We start from the raw sequence: 19,035 nt of genomic DNA, 5'->3' as shown, positions 1-19,035 counted from the left end.
ATCATGTCTCTTCCCTAGACAATAACAGTTTTCAAAATGTATCAAGTCAATTAACTAAAATTCAATTTTCTTATCACATTATTAAGTACAGAAAGATACCTAGACTGATTTCTTGCTGTCATCAAGTTATTTCAACATGTGACAGAACTGATAAGCTGAGAATGCGTAACACTGACATCAGTGTTTTTTTATGAAGCCATTTCATGATTCCTTAAATCACAGATGACTCAACTCACACTGCCCTATTTTTAAGTACATTGGTTCCTCATGATACAAAACAAGCTAAGAGTAGATTATATGTGGGGCCTGAACAAGAAAAATTCAAATCCTGCCCAAAAAGTTATATCAGCATAAGAACAAGATCAAATACAGAGAAGCACCTGTCAAAAGGACGTAAGCCCCAGCTTGGAGGGGTACCCACTGGCCAAGTCTGGAACAATATGAACATCAAAATAAAAAACAAGAAAACAACAAATCTGCTATGGACTGGATGTTTATGGTGCCCCAAAATTCATCTGTTGACACCCTAATCCCTAATGTGATGGCATTAGGAGGTGGGTCATTTAAGAGGTAATTAGGTCATAAGTGGAGCCCTTATTGATGGGATGAGTGCTCTTATGAAGAGATAAGAGATACTGGAGAGCTCTCGCTCTACTATGTGAGAAGATGACAAGAAGACAGCCATGTATGTGCAAACCAGGAAGAGGGCTCTCACCAGAATCTGACCATGCTAGCTAGCACCCTGATCTGACTTCCTAGCCTCCAGAACTGTGAAAAGAAGGTTTGCTTTTTTATTCGGCTACCTAGTCTATGGTATTCTGTTATAGCAACCCCAACTAAAAGACAACCCAATTCTTAAAAATAGATGAAAGATGTGAACAGCCATTTTACTGATAAAAAGATATACATAACAAATAAGCACATGAAAAGATGTTCAGTATTATTAGCCATTAGGGAAAGGCAAATTAAAATCACAAAAAGACACCACCATCCACCCATCTGGATGGCTTTTTTAAACTGACAATATCAAAATATGACAAGGATGCAGAGTAAGTGAAAATCTCATACACTGCTGGTGGGAAAGCACAATGGCAGAAGCCACTTTGGAAAACAGTTTGACAGGTTTTTACAAAGTTAAATATAGGATGCAACAATCTCACTCCTGGTTATTTACCCAAGTAAAATAAAAACCTGTACAGAAATGTTCATAGCAGCTTTACTACTAATCAGCAAATACTAGAAACTCAAACATACCTCAACATAGGAATGAATAAACTGTGATATTGATAATGCATTACTCAGTAACAAAAAGGAAGCCACTTTGATTTACACAACACCTTAGATGAATCTCAAGTGCACCATGCTGACTGAAAGAAACCAGACTTAAAAGGCTACATACTGTATGATTTCATTTATATATTTTGGAAAAAGCAAACTATGAAGTTAGAAAACAGATCAGAAGTTGCCAGGGGTTAAGGATGGGAGGATTTGAAAACAAAACAAACAAAAAAAAAACATGGAATTTTTTTGGGGTGGATGTGGTAGAACTGTTCTATAATTGGACTGTGGTAATTACATGATCTATGTGTTAAAAGTCATAGATCTGTACATCAAAGAGAAATTTCACTGTACACTGAAAATAAATTTTTAAAAAATCAAGTAAAAATAACTATTGCAAAGGGCTAGATCCCATTGTAGTAAAGTAAAAACTCAAGAGTCCACAAAGACATGAAAAACAACTGAATAAGCAAAGACATGAAAAAAGAGATAGCTCTTCCTTACAACAGAAAACCAACAAATAACCAAGTTTGGGAACATCTGGACTAATCAACAGCACACGCTTCCTGATACTATGCATTGAGAATTTGGCATCACTCCTGGCATAGTCCTGCCAAAAGGACATAACCTAAAATTAATCTTGAGAAAACATCAGACAAACCCAAATTGAGGTCACTCTACAAAACAACTGGCTTGGACTCTTCAAAAATGTCAATTACATAAAACATTACACTCAGAACTAGTCCAGATTAAAGAAGACTGAAGAGATATGAGAACCTAATACAACACAGAATCTTAGATTTACTATTTTTATGAATGACTTTATTGAGATTACTGACAACATCTTAATATGGCCTATCAATTAGATAACAGTTTTGTGTCAATGTTAATTTTCTGATAGTGATCACTACACTATGATTCGAGAATTCCTTGTTTTTTGGGTGGGAGGAATGCTGAAATATTTAGAGGATAAAGAAGCACCATGTCTGCATTTTACTCTTAAATGTTGAGGAAAAAATTATTAGTGAGAAGGGGAAAGAAAGCAAATGAGGCAAATTGTTTACATCTGGCAAATCTAGGTAAATGGTATCCGGGAATACTTGCAACATTTTGTAAAATTATGGATAATCAAAAATATTTTTAAAAATAAACATTCCTTGGGCTGGAAATAACATACCCAGTTATGTAAGGATTGACTCAATGTGAGCACATTTACTAAAATTAAAGAATCTAGGGAAAACTCTGGTACTAAGTACTGACCAGGAAGGCATCTCCTGGCACACAGCCCAGAGCTTCTGGGTTCTACTATGGCAAGGAATTAGCTTCATGCTGTTAAACATCTCAATTACACAAGCAACTCTACCCCTAAACTTTTCTTGCTCATCAGACTTTTTTTATTGGGGGAGTGGGGGGACAGAGTCTCACTCTGTTGCCCAGGCTGGAGTACACTGGCGAGATCTCGACTCACTGCAACCTCCACCTCCTGGGTTCAAGTGATTCTCCTGCCTCAAACGTCCCAAGTAGCTGGGACTACATGTGCACCACGACGCCCGGCTAATTTTTGCATTTTTAGTAGACAGGGTTTCACTATGTTGGCCAGGCTGGTCTTGGACTCCTGGCCTGAAGTGATCTGCCCTCCTTAGCCTCCCAAAGTGCTGGGATTACAGGCGTGAACCACCACACTTGGCCCCTCAGTGACTTTTGACTCTAAATCAGCAGCTTCAAGTGCAGATTTGGCTACAAAAAAATAATGATCATACTGACTTGTAAATTAGTTGTATTTATAAATTGGTTATAAATCATGTTCTTGTGCATTTGAATAATACCAGCCTTCCGAAGCCATAACAACTTTGGGACATGATTAAGAATACTGGGGGACCCACAAGACTCTTGAGTATGGGAACCTTACTATAGTATGGTAGATTTATCAAGGTTATTTAACTTTGTGCAAGCTCCTGGATGACAGCTTTTCTCTTAGCTACATTCGTTTGCCTGTCACAGCCTTTCAACCAAGAAGTTTCAATACTTAATAGAGCATCAAAATGAGTAAGACTAAATAAATAAGACTATATAAGGTTAGTGGGAAACTATATTTTTCAGTGGTAAGATTATAAAAGTACTTAAATAACATTAACAATTCTACTTTGGAAAATTGCCTAAGATACTTTCTCATGTAAATATGACACCGATGCAACCATTTCAAACACACAAAAAAGGGCAAGAATGGCTTTATTTTCATGCTTTAAAATATCTTGACACAGAAGATGTAAACACAGACCACCAATGAGAACTTGCTTTGGTCAATCTTACCTTTGAAGAACTAGGACAAGCCATTCCTACTAGGCCACCACCAAAGACAGGATATGGCTTTTAGATCCACAATTTTAACAAAATATGCAGACAGAAAAGAAGCCACTATAGAAAATTTAGGCCTTTATTCATAATTTCGAAATTGGAAAGTCCAATATTAAAAAAAGAAAAATGTTCCACACAGTGGCACTTGCTCAATCTCTTTATTTAGTGGCACACATAGAATGAATGAATTAGCTCTTACTTGCAGCATGCTTAATAAGTCTGATCTTGCTTATAGAAATTGGATCTTAATACTTCATTCTCAGAATACTTCAAAACGTAAGCCACAGTTTTTCTTTCAAGGATGTGGAAAGCATTCCTCATTCAAATCTGATTAATGGTTTTATAAAGTATATACCTCATTTTTATTAGCCATTATCTTCATGCTGGATTCTAATATTCTTTTTGATGGTGATGTGTTCAACGACAGAAACTTATAGACAGAAAATTCCTTCTCAATTTATAAACAAAAATTTTAAAAGCAGCATTTTCGATGTGGTAGGAAGATATTTATGACAAAAACAGCTACTGCCCTAAACTGGCAAAAACAACAAAAGAACAAATTGTTATTTAACCTTTAAATAACGAGTCTCTATTTGCTATAAATCTACAAATATTTTAAATATATTTCCTCCTACTGCAATAAAAATTAAGATAACTCTCTGTTTAACAGCTTTTGAAGAGTTAATTTTACAAGGAAATAAAAAAGATTGACTTGCCTCCTGAATGTCCAGTGATAAACTGAACCCTAATTTCCCTACCTCAAGAACATAAAAATGATGTAAAGTGGATCAAAGTATGTAACAATATTAAAAATGCTTCTTCATACGGTCTTTCACTAAAATAACGTAAAAATGATGTAAAAATGTGTTTTTGCTTTAAGATTTAGTGAACGTTCAAGGAATCACAATTTTTGAGCTTTTACATCCAGAGTACTATACTATGTGAAAATAATACAGTGCTTCATATAAAAAGCACAGTGATAAAATTCCACATGTAAAATAGCCTAAATATCAATAATAATTACATTCTCCATAATCTTTTCTTATCTAACTTCAAAGCTATCCATCTTTTTTAGTGGTTTGAGTGAGCACTCAAAACAACATGTTTATTCAGGTTTAAAACAAAATTTCTCCTCTTGAAATCTGGAGGCATAGATAGTAGAGACACTTAAGGTAATTCTGTCCAACTTCTTAAGCCCATGTATGTGTAAACAGTCTACAACATCTCATTATGTCATCATTGATGCACCTTCTTCACCAGTGGCATCTTGGGAAATATGAAGGTCTTCAAGCATCTCAGCCAGACTAATTCGAGGTGCTCCTTCATCATCTGTGTCACTTTCCACAGGGATGGCTGAATCTAAAAAAATACAAAGAGAATAAAATAAATACAAAGTATTTATATGTATACAAAGTATTAAGTATATTTGAAAATATACAAATATCTACCTTCTTTATCATTATTATTATGTAACTACATTGTATCAGAAGCTCTTGTCTCTTACAGCAGTCATTCAAATTATATTCACTGAACAAATGAACTGAGTAACTGTATGAATATACTTCCACCACTATAGGAGTGAGCAATTTAAGGGATCAAGCTAGAATGAGAATAATATTAGCTGTAATATACAAAACAGTATTTTGTTAAGTTTTATTTATTGTTTTGCAAGTTTTTTTGGAGAAGTGTGACTAGAGTAGTTGAAAAAACAATTAAAGACATTTATGAGAATCAAAGCTTAAGATACCAAAATATTCATACTAGGAACTATACTTACATACAGAACAAATGACTTAAAACACTCCTAGAACACCAACCTCTGTAAATGTTGACATTTTTTCTAATTGCCTCATCTTCTTCAAGATCTTCAAGAAAATCTTGGTATTGCCTTTAAATAAACATTTAAATATTTAATCACCAAAAATACACAGTTATATTTTCTTCATTTAAGGACTTTTCATTTTAAGGACTATGTAAACATACTGCTGTTTCCCACTCACATTTCATGAAACAATTTTATATAAACTCTCAGTCTTTTTAGACATCGGCGTCTTCACCATCATTAAAGCCACTTTTTGAATCATCCAATAAACTGTTTTAGAACATTGTCTTCATTTCTGCTTAAATTATTTGAGAAATAACACACTTGGCATCAATGAGCAACAGCCGTAAGTACTCATCTGCTATTTGTGATGAGCAAGCCATAAGTACCCATCTGCTATTTGTGATATTCATAATGTAATTATTTATTATAAAGTCATGTGCCACATACTGTATGATGCTCACACAACAAAATCACCTAATGATGCATTTCCCAGAAGGTATGCCCATTGTTAAGCAAAGTATGACTATATTTTAACTTTTCAAATGAATTGTTTACATTAACACTACAATTATTAGGTCATAAACCAGGAAATAATTACTAAATCTGTGTTAAATGTCTTTACATCATCTTATACTGATTCCATTAATACCTTGATAAGAATCCAAGATTATAATTGAGTGCAAGGATCAATTGTGTGATGCCTATTTCTTTACAACATAAAAAGTATTTATCATAAAGATTTCCTCTGACACAACATAAGAGATTTAAAGAAAAGTGAGACCTTTCATCATCTGTATCCATGTTTTCTCTCTCTCTTGCAAGCTCTTTCAGTTTCCAGTTTCTACGACGCTGACGTTTGGTCCGGTCATAGCTCTTCTTGATTAATACCTGCAAGATAAATATTTGTAAAGTTACAAAGAATGGGAACTATACAGTGAAGCCACAAAATTCAATAAAGCTAAAAAATGACCAAACTAATGACACTGGTTACACCTTAGGAGAAAGGAGAAGGGATGGAGAGACTGTGTCAAGAGGACTTTTAAAATTTTTCTCCATGTATTTAACTTCTTATGAGAATGGATTCAAGCGTCATTTGTATAATTGTTAAAATTTACTAAAATTTTTCAGTGACTGAATACTGTTTTCCTTAATAACAAAAACTGTAGTTTTCTTTTAACTCAAACTTCAGTTTTCAGCTACCATTCATATAAATCATTCTGAATATCACAAGTAGATACTTTTTCTTTCTCTTATTCCCACCAATAAGCATTTACAGAACTATATATAACTTTCACAACAATATATCTTAGAATGCTTGTTTAATAAATTATAGAATGAAAATAATTTTACAAAATACAAAATCTTGTAAGATTGCCATGCTCTCCTCTTATGACCTTGTTAGAAATACCTATTTAGACTTACACTCCAACCACGCTGTTATTCCTAATTTATCAACTAATAAAAGCACAACTGGGCAGGTGGTCGGAGTCCTTGATTTGTCATGGCTCTATATTTTTTGCTCACTGCTAAAGAAATCAATGTTTATTCTAAAAGATTAAGCAAGTATAGAAGACAGGGTCTTTCACACTAATTTCATTCACTGCTTCTCATGATTCTTAACCTCATCATGTTAGAACTTAACAGATTTTTCAGAATTAATAGTTTTTTTCCAAGGCTTGATACTGTGAAGATTATTTTTCACTGATATTTTATTCAGCTTTGAATAACAGCCTTAACTCTAAATGCCTTCTTAACTGAACAATGTATGTGAAACGAAGTTAGCCTCATAAAAATGAACCCGAATAAATGCTAAATGTCATCACTTTTAGCTGCAAATTTATTTATTTATCTTTAGGAGACGGAATCTCGCTCTGTCACCCAGGCTGGAATGCAGTGGCATGATCTTGGCTCACTGCAACCTCTACTTCCCAGGTTCAAGCAATTCTCCTGCCTCAGCCTCCTAAGTAGCTGGGACTACAGGTGCATGCCACCACGCCTGGCTAATTTTTTGTATTTTAGTAAAGATGGGGTTTCACTGTGTTTTCCAGGCTGGTCTCGAACTCCTGAGCTCCAGCAATCCGCCCACCTCAGCCTCCCAAAGTGCTAGGATTACAGGAGTGAGCCACCGCACCTGGCTAAATTTATTTTTGCTCTACAGATAATAACAGGTATTTTGATCGAGAATGAAAATGTGATTAGAAAAGAAACAAAAAATCACAATAAATCTTGGATTTACCCCACCAAGAAAAATTATTTAAAATGAAGCCAGGCATGATAGGTGACACCTGTAATCCCAGCTACTTGAGAGGCTGAGGTGGGAGGATCACTTGAAGCCAGGAGTTCGAGACCAGCCTGAGCAACATAACAAGACCCCGTCTCTACAAAACGTGTTTTAAACATTAGCTGGGAGTGGTGGCATGTGCCTGTAGTCTCAGCTACTCAGGAGGCTGAGGTGGGAGGATTACTCGAGCTCAGAATTTTGAGGTGCAGTGAGTGATCATGACACTGCACACAAGACTGGGCAATAAAGCAAGACTCCCGTTTCTTTTTTTTTTTTTGAGACCGAGTTTTGTTCTTGTTGCCCAGGCTGGAGTGCAACAGTGCGATCTCAGCTTACCACAACCTCCAACTCCTGGGTTCAGGCAATTGTCCTGCCTCAGCCTCCCGAGTAGCTGGGATTACAAGCATGCACCACCACGCCTGGCTAATTTTTTTGTATTTTTAATAGAGACAAGGTTTCTCCATGTTGGTCAGGCTGGTCTCGAACTCCTGACCTCAGGTGATCCACCTGCCTAGGCCTCCCAAAGTGCTGGGATTACAGGCTTGAGCCACTGCACCCAGCCTCCTGTTTCTTTAAAAAAAAAAAAAAACAAAATGAAGACTTGCTATTATACCTTATCTGCAGTTTCAGAAATCTCTAAATTGATTTGTTATTTTCAAAAGTGTGAACTCCTACCTCTTACCCCTAAGAGTTATATTCACCCTCTTTAACACAGGAAAAAAGAGAAAAATCTAAAGCCTTACCACATCTGGAACTCTATCTGAGTTCATTTTGTTGACATGCTCATCATTTAAGTTACAGTTGGCCAAATCAAACCTGAAATGTAAACAATGAAAAACTTAGTGACCATTTACCCTTTGTGTGTAACTTTTTATTTTATGGATATCACCTAAAACTTCCTAAAAATCAAACATTTAATATGCTTCCCACTTAAAAAGTTCTGTCATTTATTACACAATGAACATGCTTCTGTAGATGCTGGTAAAGACAATAAGGAATTCTGAGTTTCACTTATAATCAATTATTGTCCACCTTGCCATACATTTGTAAAAGCAAAACAGACTTACATAACAGTCCAACTTTAGAATTCAATTAGAAGCTTCCTTCTAGTTTATTTTAAACAAAACAAAACAAAAAACCTCATTCTCTAGTAAAAGAAACTGAAATCCTAAAAGCAAAAGTAATATTTGAGGGTTTAATCACACTCACTGATAAGCTCTGATTCAGAAAGAACTGATCTATGCCTTTACAAGCCCTTTGTATATATATAGTTGTCATATCTTAAAAGTGAGTTATCTGAGCAGTAGCAACTGCACAATAAAAAACGACCCAATCTGCAAATGCAGTTCTAAATACGGATACAACCACATAACTTCAAGGTTCAATTAACAAAATCTTACGACAAATTACTCTTTAAGATTATAACCAAAATGGAGTAACTATGGGCTTCTGTCCAACCCAGTTTAATTTAGTTATCAACAATAAAATGAGTTATAAGGCTCCTAAGAACCCTTCGATCTTTTTAGAATAAACAATGTTAGTATCTTAGGTAGTTTTGCTGGTTCCCAAAGAAAATTTACAATCCTAATTGGCAGTTTAAAATATGAAATAATACAAACCCTAACACCAGGTCTCCGGGATTTAGAAGATGTCCCAAATGAGTACGACAAAAATACTGTTTATCTGTATTCATTTCAGATGTCTTCTGTACCCAGACTTCCCCAAGGGTATGCTTAAGAGGAAAGAAAACATATTCTTCAATAATCTAAACATAACTCTAAAAGCATCTCAGAGAAAAGTTAAATACAATATTGATTTTTGGTTTTCTAATTTTTAAAGACGGAAAATTTTTTTTATTTTTCTGATACATGAAACACTGTAAAAATTAACAAATTACTGAATCATGAGTATAGAAAGACTCACAAGCAATTCATAAAAATAAATCATTGACTTTTTCTAAGATTTTATTCAAGACTTTTATAAAACATTAACAATGTCCCTAAAAATATATATATGTAGAATTTTCAAAAGAAATGTTTTCACAGGAAGATGGGCCAACATAGGCAGAGTGAACAAAATAACTGAAAAGGTAGGGGAATCTTAAAGCAAGAAAGCATTCCAAGCAAACTCTTGCCTGACACAAGGGTTCAGAAAATCACAGTTCAGACAAAACAGCCTAGAAATCCTAGTAGTAAACCACTAGAGATGCCAAATCTTTATCAAATTAATTTTTAAAGTATCTACTAGTGTAGAGTATAATCATTCATATATATATATAATATCTATATATAGCAGAAACAACATGCCAATTTTTAAACTAGACAACTATTAATTCCCTTTCCAACATGCCAACACCTTTAACAACAAAGACAGACCAACTGAAGTGAGATCAAGAGCAAAATACTAAGAGTTATAAATAATATTAAGGAATCTCAAAATAAAGTTATGAAAAGAATCAAGTGTTTCTTATTGCAGTTGGTCAAAGAAAAAGAAATGAAAAAAATGAAAAGAAATAGAGCAGAAGGAGAAACTGAAATAAAAGACAAGTCTCAAACTTAAGAACTGCAAAAGCAAAGTCAATTAACAGGGAGACTACATTTTATTTAAAAAGGATTTACTTTCTAGCTATTAGACTTCTTCTGCTTGTAAGAAATTTATTAACCTCTTCTAGCTATTTTTTAAAAAACAAGAAAATATAGTATCTGGTTTTATATCTGCCTGAGGGGAAGCGGTACTCTACATTTATTATAAATGAAAAGTTTGCCCTAAGTACATTACCTTAATTTTTAAATAAAATGTAGAAAGTCATCTGTCTTCCATTTCCATTGATTTTTCCCAAATTATCACAAGTTATTTTTGTCTCAAGAAGCATTATTAGCACGCACACACACACATACACACACACACACACACACACACACACACACACAAAAGGGTACCCTGGGAGTCTCTAGATACTATTTCACAGTAAAAGAAGCCAGATTTTCATCTTTGAAGAAACATTTGATTTCAGATATGGGTTATAAACTATACATGTGATTCTGGAACACCTGAATGCTGTGTTGCGCCAGAAATCAAGGATGCTTTCAAAGACTAGGAAAGTCACGTCAAAACAACATAGGAACCATTCTGAAGGGGCTCCCATTGAATAAATTTGGGGCAATATGAGGATTTAAAAAGAAAGGGCAGGCGCTCATGCTCATTCCTATAAGGAAGGCAGTAGGATCGTTTGAGACCAGCCTGAAAAAACAGTGAGATTGACTTTACAAAAAATTAAAAAATAGAAATTAGACAGGTGTGGCAGCATGCTGAGGTGGTAAGATCACTGGAGCACACAACCTCAAGGTTCCAGTGACCTATGATCATACCATTGAACTCCAGCTCTGAGAGACAGAGTGAGACCTTGTCTCTTTTAAAAAAAAAAAAAAGGAAAAGAAAAGATGAAGGCAGAGGAGGAGAGAAGAAAACAAAAGAAAATACAGTAAATATATAATACGTATACTTCATGAGATCATAATGATAATCACAAAGAGAGACACCACCTGTACATGTAAGCTAATTTTCACCACTGGAAATGATTCCTAGATCAACTCTTTACTCTAAAAGTATTTGCTAAAAGAATTAATAATTTATGCATAGGCCAGGGGAGGTGGCTCACACCTGTAATCCCAACACTTTGGGAGGCAATGCAGGAGCATTGTTTCAGCTCAGGAGTTCGAGACCAGCCTGAGTAACATGGAGACCCCCATCTCTACAAAGAAATAAAAAAATTAGCTGGGCATGGTGGCACATACTTGTGGTCCCAGCTACTCAAGAGGCTGAGGCAGGAGGATCACTTGAGCCCAGGAGTTTGAGGCTGCAGTGAGCTATGAAGCCACACCGCACTCCAGCCCAAACAACACGGCAAGATCATGTCTAAAATTAATTAATTAATTAATTAAAAGAATGTATGCAGGCGAGCATTTCAGGAGAGCTACATAGCCCCTAGTTAATAATGAAAAGCTCTTCTTTAAGAATGACAGCTAATAAATGTAGCCTAGAAATAGAAAATTCACCATTTTGTAATCCTGAATAAAATAATTAATTTATGGGCAAGAATTATCAACAGATGCTAAAGCCAGAAAAAAAAGAGATAACAGGAACTCAATACTTGCATATTATTATAGTATTAAGCCACAGATTGCTTGCTGGTCAAAAGGAAAAAAAATCATAACATTACAGGGGAGGAATCTGACTATCACTATGTTAACAAGTGAAACAGTCAGACATTACTTGTCTCTTGATATCATAAAAAGTATACGGCATCATCTCTGAAATATTCTGGCAAGAAAAATTTAACCTAAACGTAACCAAACCTTTAGATCAACTTTCCAGTTTAGAGAAACACAACGAATTAAGAAGCTAGTTAAATGGCATCATGAGGAAACAATTAGATAGATTTAGAAAGTGGAGTATTCTACAAGATAAATGCACTAGTTGTCTAAGGAAGTTGGTATCATAACCAATAAAAGAAAAAAGAAGGGGACTATTATTAAATAAAAGACTAAAAACGTATAATATTCCCATTTAATGAGTGGTATCCAATTGAATACCTGTTTGAACAAGGCATAAAAGACACTTTTGGGACAAATGAGGAAATCTGAACACAGAAATCCCCCCTTATCCACAGTTTCCCTTTCAAAGGTTTCATCTGCCCACAGTTAATCGCTATCCAAAAACAGGTTGGTAGAGTAGAATTAGATAACTTCGAGAAAGAGACTACATTCACACAACTTTTATTACAGTATATTCTTATAATTGGTCTATTTTATTATTAATTACTGTTAATCTCTTACTTTGCCTAATTTATAAATTAAACTTTATCATAGGTATGTATGTATAGGAATAAACAATATACATAGAGGTTGGTACTATTGTCAGTTGTTTCAAAAATCCACTGGGGGTCTTGAATGTATCCCCATGGATAAGAGCAGAATACTGTGTAGACTATATGTTTTATAGGTATGGTAACAACATTTTCATTATGTAGAAAAATATTCCCATGTGTGAGAGATGCACACTGAAGTATTTAGTATTTGGTGATGACTTTTTAAAAGTCAAGATAACCACTACAAAAATAAAGGTCCTCCTCTATAAAAATAAAGCAAAGAAATGCCTTTTTTAAATATAATGGAGTAAACATTTAAAAGATTTTTCCTACACAAAAGAGAATAAATTAACTTAACAGTCTAATAATTTCCACAATGACCACATATTAAAAACACACACACAAAAAGAATTTTTTTCCTAATGAGGTGCTAAGTTTGTATTCCATACTGTGGAATCACCAACAAATTTTTTTTTAAAGAGGGACTGAAACAATAATAACTGAGGGAAAAAAAAATACACTGGCAGGCAGGATGTAGCTTACCTTTTTTGATATCATTCCAGCACCTGCAGCACGTTTTATATCTCGGACTATGCTGCATTCCATCACAATAAACTCCTCTAGCTGTTTGGGATGACATAAACTATTGAAAGGGTGACTCCAGAAAGTGCTCCCATCAATATCTGCAACTAAAAATAAGGATAGAACACAAAAACATAAGAAAAATTATATATTTCAGAGTCATCAAATGTATTAACTAAGAAGAAACTGGTAGATACCAACTGGGAAGTGGCAGGTCAACAGAACTAGTGTCAACTCACTCCTTAGGGTCATCAACTACTCCTATAAACCAACCCCAAACTTCTCAAAGCACAAGAAAAATATATCAGATGTCAAACATATATTAAATAGTTACTATAACCAGAATGCCACAGGGCTAAGTGCCTTTTAAATAAGATCAGATCCAATCAGTGGTATAGCTGTTTCATGTGCTGGCACTTTATTTTCGAAACATATCTGTCATCTTAGCTGCTTAGTGTATGGGAAATAAAGCCTAGTTCTACCAAATAGGTAAAGAATGTCTATCCCAATATTGCAAACAGATCTTTAACTTATGAATCCTAATTGATAAAGATAATGAATGACTTTCCAGAAAAATATCAAAATAAACTCACTTTTTGTATAAAGGAAACTTATATTACAGAAAATACATGAAAAAGATCAAGTAGAAGATAAAACCAAATACTAAGATACCTACCAAAATGTGGTCTTCTTTAAAAAATAATTTATTCTATAGACAATGTTAAAAAATGATCTACAGTAATAAAATTGCTTAAAATTCACAAACTGAATGTTCCAATGGGTCACAAAAAGCCAAAAGTTCCAAAATTTAAAATAACTGCTAGACAACCAAATTTTGGCAATGGACTTAAGTAAATAGTCACAAAAATTAAATGAGGTAAATAAGTCAATTTCAGGCTGGACATGGTGGCTCACGCTTGTAATCCCAGCACCTTGGGAGGCCGAGGCGGGCAGATCACGAGGTCAGGAGTTCGAGACCAGCCTGGCCAACACAGTGAAACCCCGTCTGTACTAAAAATACAAAAATTAGCTGGGCGTGGTGGCGGGCACCTGTAATCCCAGCTATTTGGGAAGCTGCAGCAGGAGAATCGCTTGAACCTGGGAGGCGGAGATTGCAGTGAGCTGAGATTGCGCCACTGCACACCAGCCTGGGAGATAGAGCCAGACTCCATCTCAAAAAAAAAAAAAAAAAAAAAGTCAATTTCAGTAAAAATTAATAGAATAAACCAGTAAATATGTAAAAGTTAACAGAATTGTTTTAAATAAAAAATACAAGAGTAACTAATCAAAGCTTGTAATTCCACAGTGTTTTGTATTAAACAATAGCACAAATTTTAACTAACCTTTCAAAACAATATTAGCAAGAACTCTTGAAAAATTAACAACACGAATTATTATTGTTTGTCATACAGAACAAAATTGTCAAGGCAAATCATTTCCAGAATTTACCTTGTAGGGTGTTTGGATCAATGAGGTGAATGGCACTGGTTACTCGAATACACACACAAATCTGGTTCATATTTCCCAGGCTTTGTGCCAGTTTTGGAGACAGACAGACAACATTATCCTAGGCATAAGAACTACCATTTAGAATGAGGCATATCCTAAATAACAGTCCAATAAACACTCATCAATAAACACCCAATCCAATTGCACTTGACCAACCAAAACGTTATTTTCAATTCTATCAATCAACAAAGAGACTAAAGAAAAGAATCAGACCTTAAGTATGACAGGCATTTTGTCTTAATAAAAATGCTTTAAAAAAAAAATCCTGGCTGAGCACAGTGGCTCGCTCCTGTAATTCCAGCAATCTGGGAGGACAAGGTGGGAGAATCCCTTGAGCCCAGGAGTTATACATGGAGACCCTGTCTCCATATACATATATATATATACATACATATATATATATATTTTGTTTGTTTGTTTGTTTAATTAGCCAAACGTGGTGGTGCATGCCTGGGGGCCTAGCTACTTGGGAGGCTGAGGTGGAATGACAGCCTGGGCCCAGGAGGCCGAGGCTTCAGTGAGTTGAGGTGGTGCCACTGCACTCTAGCCTAGGTGACAGAGCAAAACTGTCTCTCAAAAAAAAAAATATTCAGGGCCTGAATCACCAAGCTATTATTTCCATTTTATTGCAGTGTGAATGCCTCTTATCACTCTATATGTTAATACAGTGTACATTCTAAACAGAGTATTATAAACATCAGCAGGAGAGTGATTCTATAAATCCACCTGTGACTTCTTTCAATCTCCATTAAAAATAAACTTCAAAGGAACACATTTCTCTTACAAGGCTACATGTGCCAATATACAATCAAAGATTTAAGCCCAAAAAAGTCACATGTCTACATTTATATTGGGAGACATGAAGCAGCAACGTAATTATCTGTTTTTAAACTGAATTCAAATACAAAAAAGATCTGAGTTATATTTTAAGGTTTATCTATTCACAATCATAACAGCTCTTAATCCAGTCCTTGGTTTTTAATATATGAGTTTCCAAAGATAAACAAATACACTTTTTTACATAGTGTAATACATATGTTAATTTTTACATGTGTAAAATTCAGTTACACAAGGCCTAAATATGCCCTCACACCTAAATTCATATTTCTCAAGCTTTGTACCAGGGAAACATTCACTGTTTTAAACCAGAGGTTGGCAAAATGCCACCCTCAGGACAAATCTGACCCACCATCTGTTTTTGTAAATAAAGTTTTACCAGAACACGGCCCTGACATTACTTTACATATTACCCATGCTACTTTGGTACAACAGCAAAGCTGAGTAGCTGCAAAAGACAGTATACGACCTGAAAGTTAAAAAATTTACCATCTGGCTCTTTACAGAGAAAGTTTGCTGACCCTATTTTAAGCTATCACTTCATCCCTAGTACATACTATAAAATAGCAAAGCAGTTTTAAAGCTTTAGAGACACAGACCTGGGTGCAAATCCTAGCTTCATCATTTTGTGATCGTGTAACTTTGGGCAAGTTGTCTAACCTCCTCAAACTTCAATTTCCTCATCATCAAAATGATGTGGCTTACCTCAGTTATTATGAGATGAGAACGAGGCGAAAGACACTAAAGTATCTAGATTAACTTTATGTAGAATGGTCACAATAAATAATGGCAGTTATCATTCTTAGTGATTTAATACTGACATATAAATTCTTACATGGCAGAGACCTGCAGTTATACAATCCTCAGTACACAGCCTTCTATACTATAGATGCTCAATAACTATTTATTGAATTTTAATTCATTTTTTTTTTGAAGCAGGGTTTTATCTTAGTACAATTAAATGAAATAATCTACATTTTAAACGCTTTATTCAGCTTATGTTTTAAAATCATAAAATGATTCTATGATCTCATTTTCACATTATCACAATATTCTTTAATTTGCCAAAATTTTGTTTGTACATATTCCACAAAGTGGCTCACTAATATTGATTTTAATGTCATTTCTTTTATTCAATTTCACTGAACTACCTGATATAGGCTCATAGGATCACAAATTTTAAAGAATATGGACTTTTATTAACTGTAACCAGGTCTTTTCATTTTAATACACCAAAATAAAACGCATGTCAATTCATAATTATAAGCACGACTTTTTTAAAAAAAATATATCTTTTAACATAGCTGAATATGTTAGAAATCACTTAAGGAACTTATTCTAAATTTTTAACCAACCCTAGAGGAAAACCAGGAGCTACAAATTACATATAAGCCAATTAATTACTTGTACTCTTTTACAGATATGGATTAAATGAAAAAAAAAAAAAGTACCTTGCATATTGGAACAATTTCCACAGAAAAAGTGCTTTTGTAATTGTATGTGTTACTATGGATATCTTGAGAGATCAGTCTTTGTGATGCTTTGTATCTATTAAGAAAAAAGTTAATAGTAATATAAAGACAAAGATCATTAACTTGTATGGACTCAGGAATATCAGTTTTCATTAAATCAAACCATCATTGTCCAAGGTCTAAAATGGCTTCATGATGCCTCCTCTGGTAAAACCTACTGTCCTCCACTTGAATGTCAAAACCCTCACCATTCTAAGCCCTACCTATTTTGAACCTTTTCCACCAAACCTCTAGAACATGCTGTTGGCTCAGACCAATCTACTTTCTACATAGCATTATTAAAAGTCACACGCCCACTGCAAGTCTTTGTTCACACTAACAGTACCTTTCAATATAAACTCCAGCTATGAAAACTTCCCAATCTTTGGAGCACAAGTCCTACCACCTCTATGAGTGGGTGGTTAACCCAACATATGCTTCCTGATTGTGTAAGTATTTCTACTACGATTTTAAATAAAGAGAAGTTGAGCCTGAAGAACATATGTGATCCACATCCATTCCCAGGTCCTTAGATTTAGTCACATTCAAGGTTCAGAACATACCTACAGGGAACTGTACACTGAAGAAATTCGACCATCTTCTGAGCATGTTGTTTTGAGGAATAATAAAAATCCAGACCATCTTAAAAAAAAAAAAAAGCCATATGAAAATAATTATGCAAAATAGGATTCTCCTCTACTAATATGACTATATTATAAATTACATCTGTTTTAAATAAAATCAAATTATTAGAAAACTCTATTGTAGTCACAACAGATTAGAGATATCACTTAAGACTTCTTTGGCAAAAAGACAGACAAAATAAATCAGCAAATGAAAATAAAACTCATAATTCTAATTCTAGAAAAAATAAAACTCAAGGCCAAGGGGGACAGAAAAACAAAGAACAAAGAAAGTTTATGAACAGCCGGGCACGGTGGCTCATGCCTGTAATCCCAGCACTTTGGGAGGCTGAGCTGGGTGGATCATGAGGTCAGCAGATCAAGACTATCCTGGTGAAACCCCATCTCTACTAGAAATACAAAAAATCAGCCGGACGTGGTGGCATGTGCCAAATCTCAGCTACTCGGGAGGCTGAGGCAGGAGAATTGCTTGAATCCAGTTGGCGGAGGTTGCAGTGAGCCCAGATCACAACACTGCACTCCAGCCTGGGTGACAGAGCAAGACTTCGTCTCAAAAAAAAAAAAGAAAGTTATCTTATGTAATAAATGGAATAATCCACCAAGAAGATAACAGGAAACTATCTGAGATACAGAAAACAAAAACCATTAGGAAAAGAAAAGAAAAAATTAACAAATATTAACACATACAATCATTGTGAAGGACTAGAATAAGACTCTCTCAAAACCAAAATGATCAAATTGACAAAAAATAGTAACAATTCACAGAACTTGAATAACCAATTATCAAGGTCGAGTTAACTGAGATTATAGAACACAGTTCTAAGAAAGAATACATATTTTTTCAAACATTCATAAAACATTCATTTAAAAATCATGCATTAAGATTTTAAAAAGAAAAACAATTTCAATAAATCCTAAACAGTAGAAATTACTAAAGACAACATTATCTCATCACAAAACAGCAGCACTAGAAATCAAGAAAGGAATAGCCAAAAGCAAACCTACCTAGCTGAGAAATATTAAAGATATTCTTGCAAATAACTCAACTAAATATAATTACCAAAACAGCCAATACTAAAATTACCCAGAATAGCCAAAACAATTTTGAAGAAAATGAACATTACACATTTAATGTCAAAACTCACTAACTTTAGTAAGTATTCAAGACAGCATGGTACTAATATAAGGATAGATATATAGATCAATGGGAGTAGACTTGAGATTCTAGAAATAAACCATTACATTTACAGTCAACAGATCTTTGACAGAAGACCCAAGGCATTCACTGGGGAAAGGACAGAGTTTTCACTGGGATGAAGAATATCCACATAGAAAAATATGAATTT

At 34.5% G+C, this 19,035-nt stretch overlaps 1 protein-coding gene across 3 annotated transcripts in view; it reads right to left on the bottom strand.

Moving 5' to 3' along the window:
- Positions 1–3,694: 3,694 nt before the first annotated feature.
- Positions 3,695–19,035, bottom strand: part of NMD3 (NMD3 ribosome export adaptor) — a 31,186-nt gene continuing 15,845 nt past the window's right edge. For all 3 annotated transcript variants that reach the window (XM_054482359.2, XM_054482360.2, XM_054482358.2), the window contains exons 8-16: positions 17,609–17,687; positions 16,986–17,082; positions 14,638–14,755; positions 13,150–13,295; positions 9,359–9,471; positions 8,483–8,555; positions 6,240–6,346; positions 5,451–5,521; positions 3,695–4,992 (exon numbers count right to left, since the gene is read on the bottom strand). In XM_054482359.2, coding sequence (XP_054338334.1) covers positions 4,862–4,992; positions 5,451–5,521; positions 6,240–6,346; positions 8,483–8,555; positions 9,359–9,471; positions 13,150–13,295; positions 14,638–14,755; positions 16,986–17,082; positions 17,609–17,687 — 935 coding nt within the window. In that variant the 3' untranslated portion in view covers positions 3,695–4,861. The remainder of the gene's footprint in view (positions 4,993–5,450; positions 5,522–6,239; positions 6,347–8,482; positions 8,556–9,358; positions 9,472–13,149; positions 13,296–14,637; positions 14,756–16,985; positions 17,083–17,608; positions 17,688–19,035) is intronic.

Source organism: Pongo pygmaeus, chromosome 2 (genome assembly GCF_028885625.2).
Source record: "Pongo pygmaeus isolate AG05252 chromosome 2, NHGRI_mPonPyg2-v2.0_pri, whole genome shotgun sequence".
NCBI lineage: Eukaryota > Metazoa > Chordata > Mammalia > Primates > Hominidae > Pongo > Pongo pygmaeus.
Note: the sequence above shows the minus strand (reverse complement) of the source record. Positions and strands in the feature narration are given on the sequence as shown.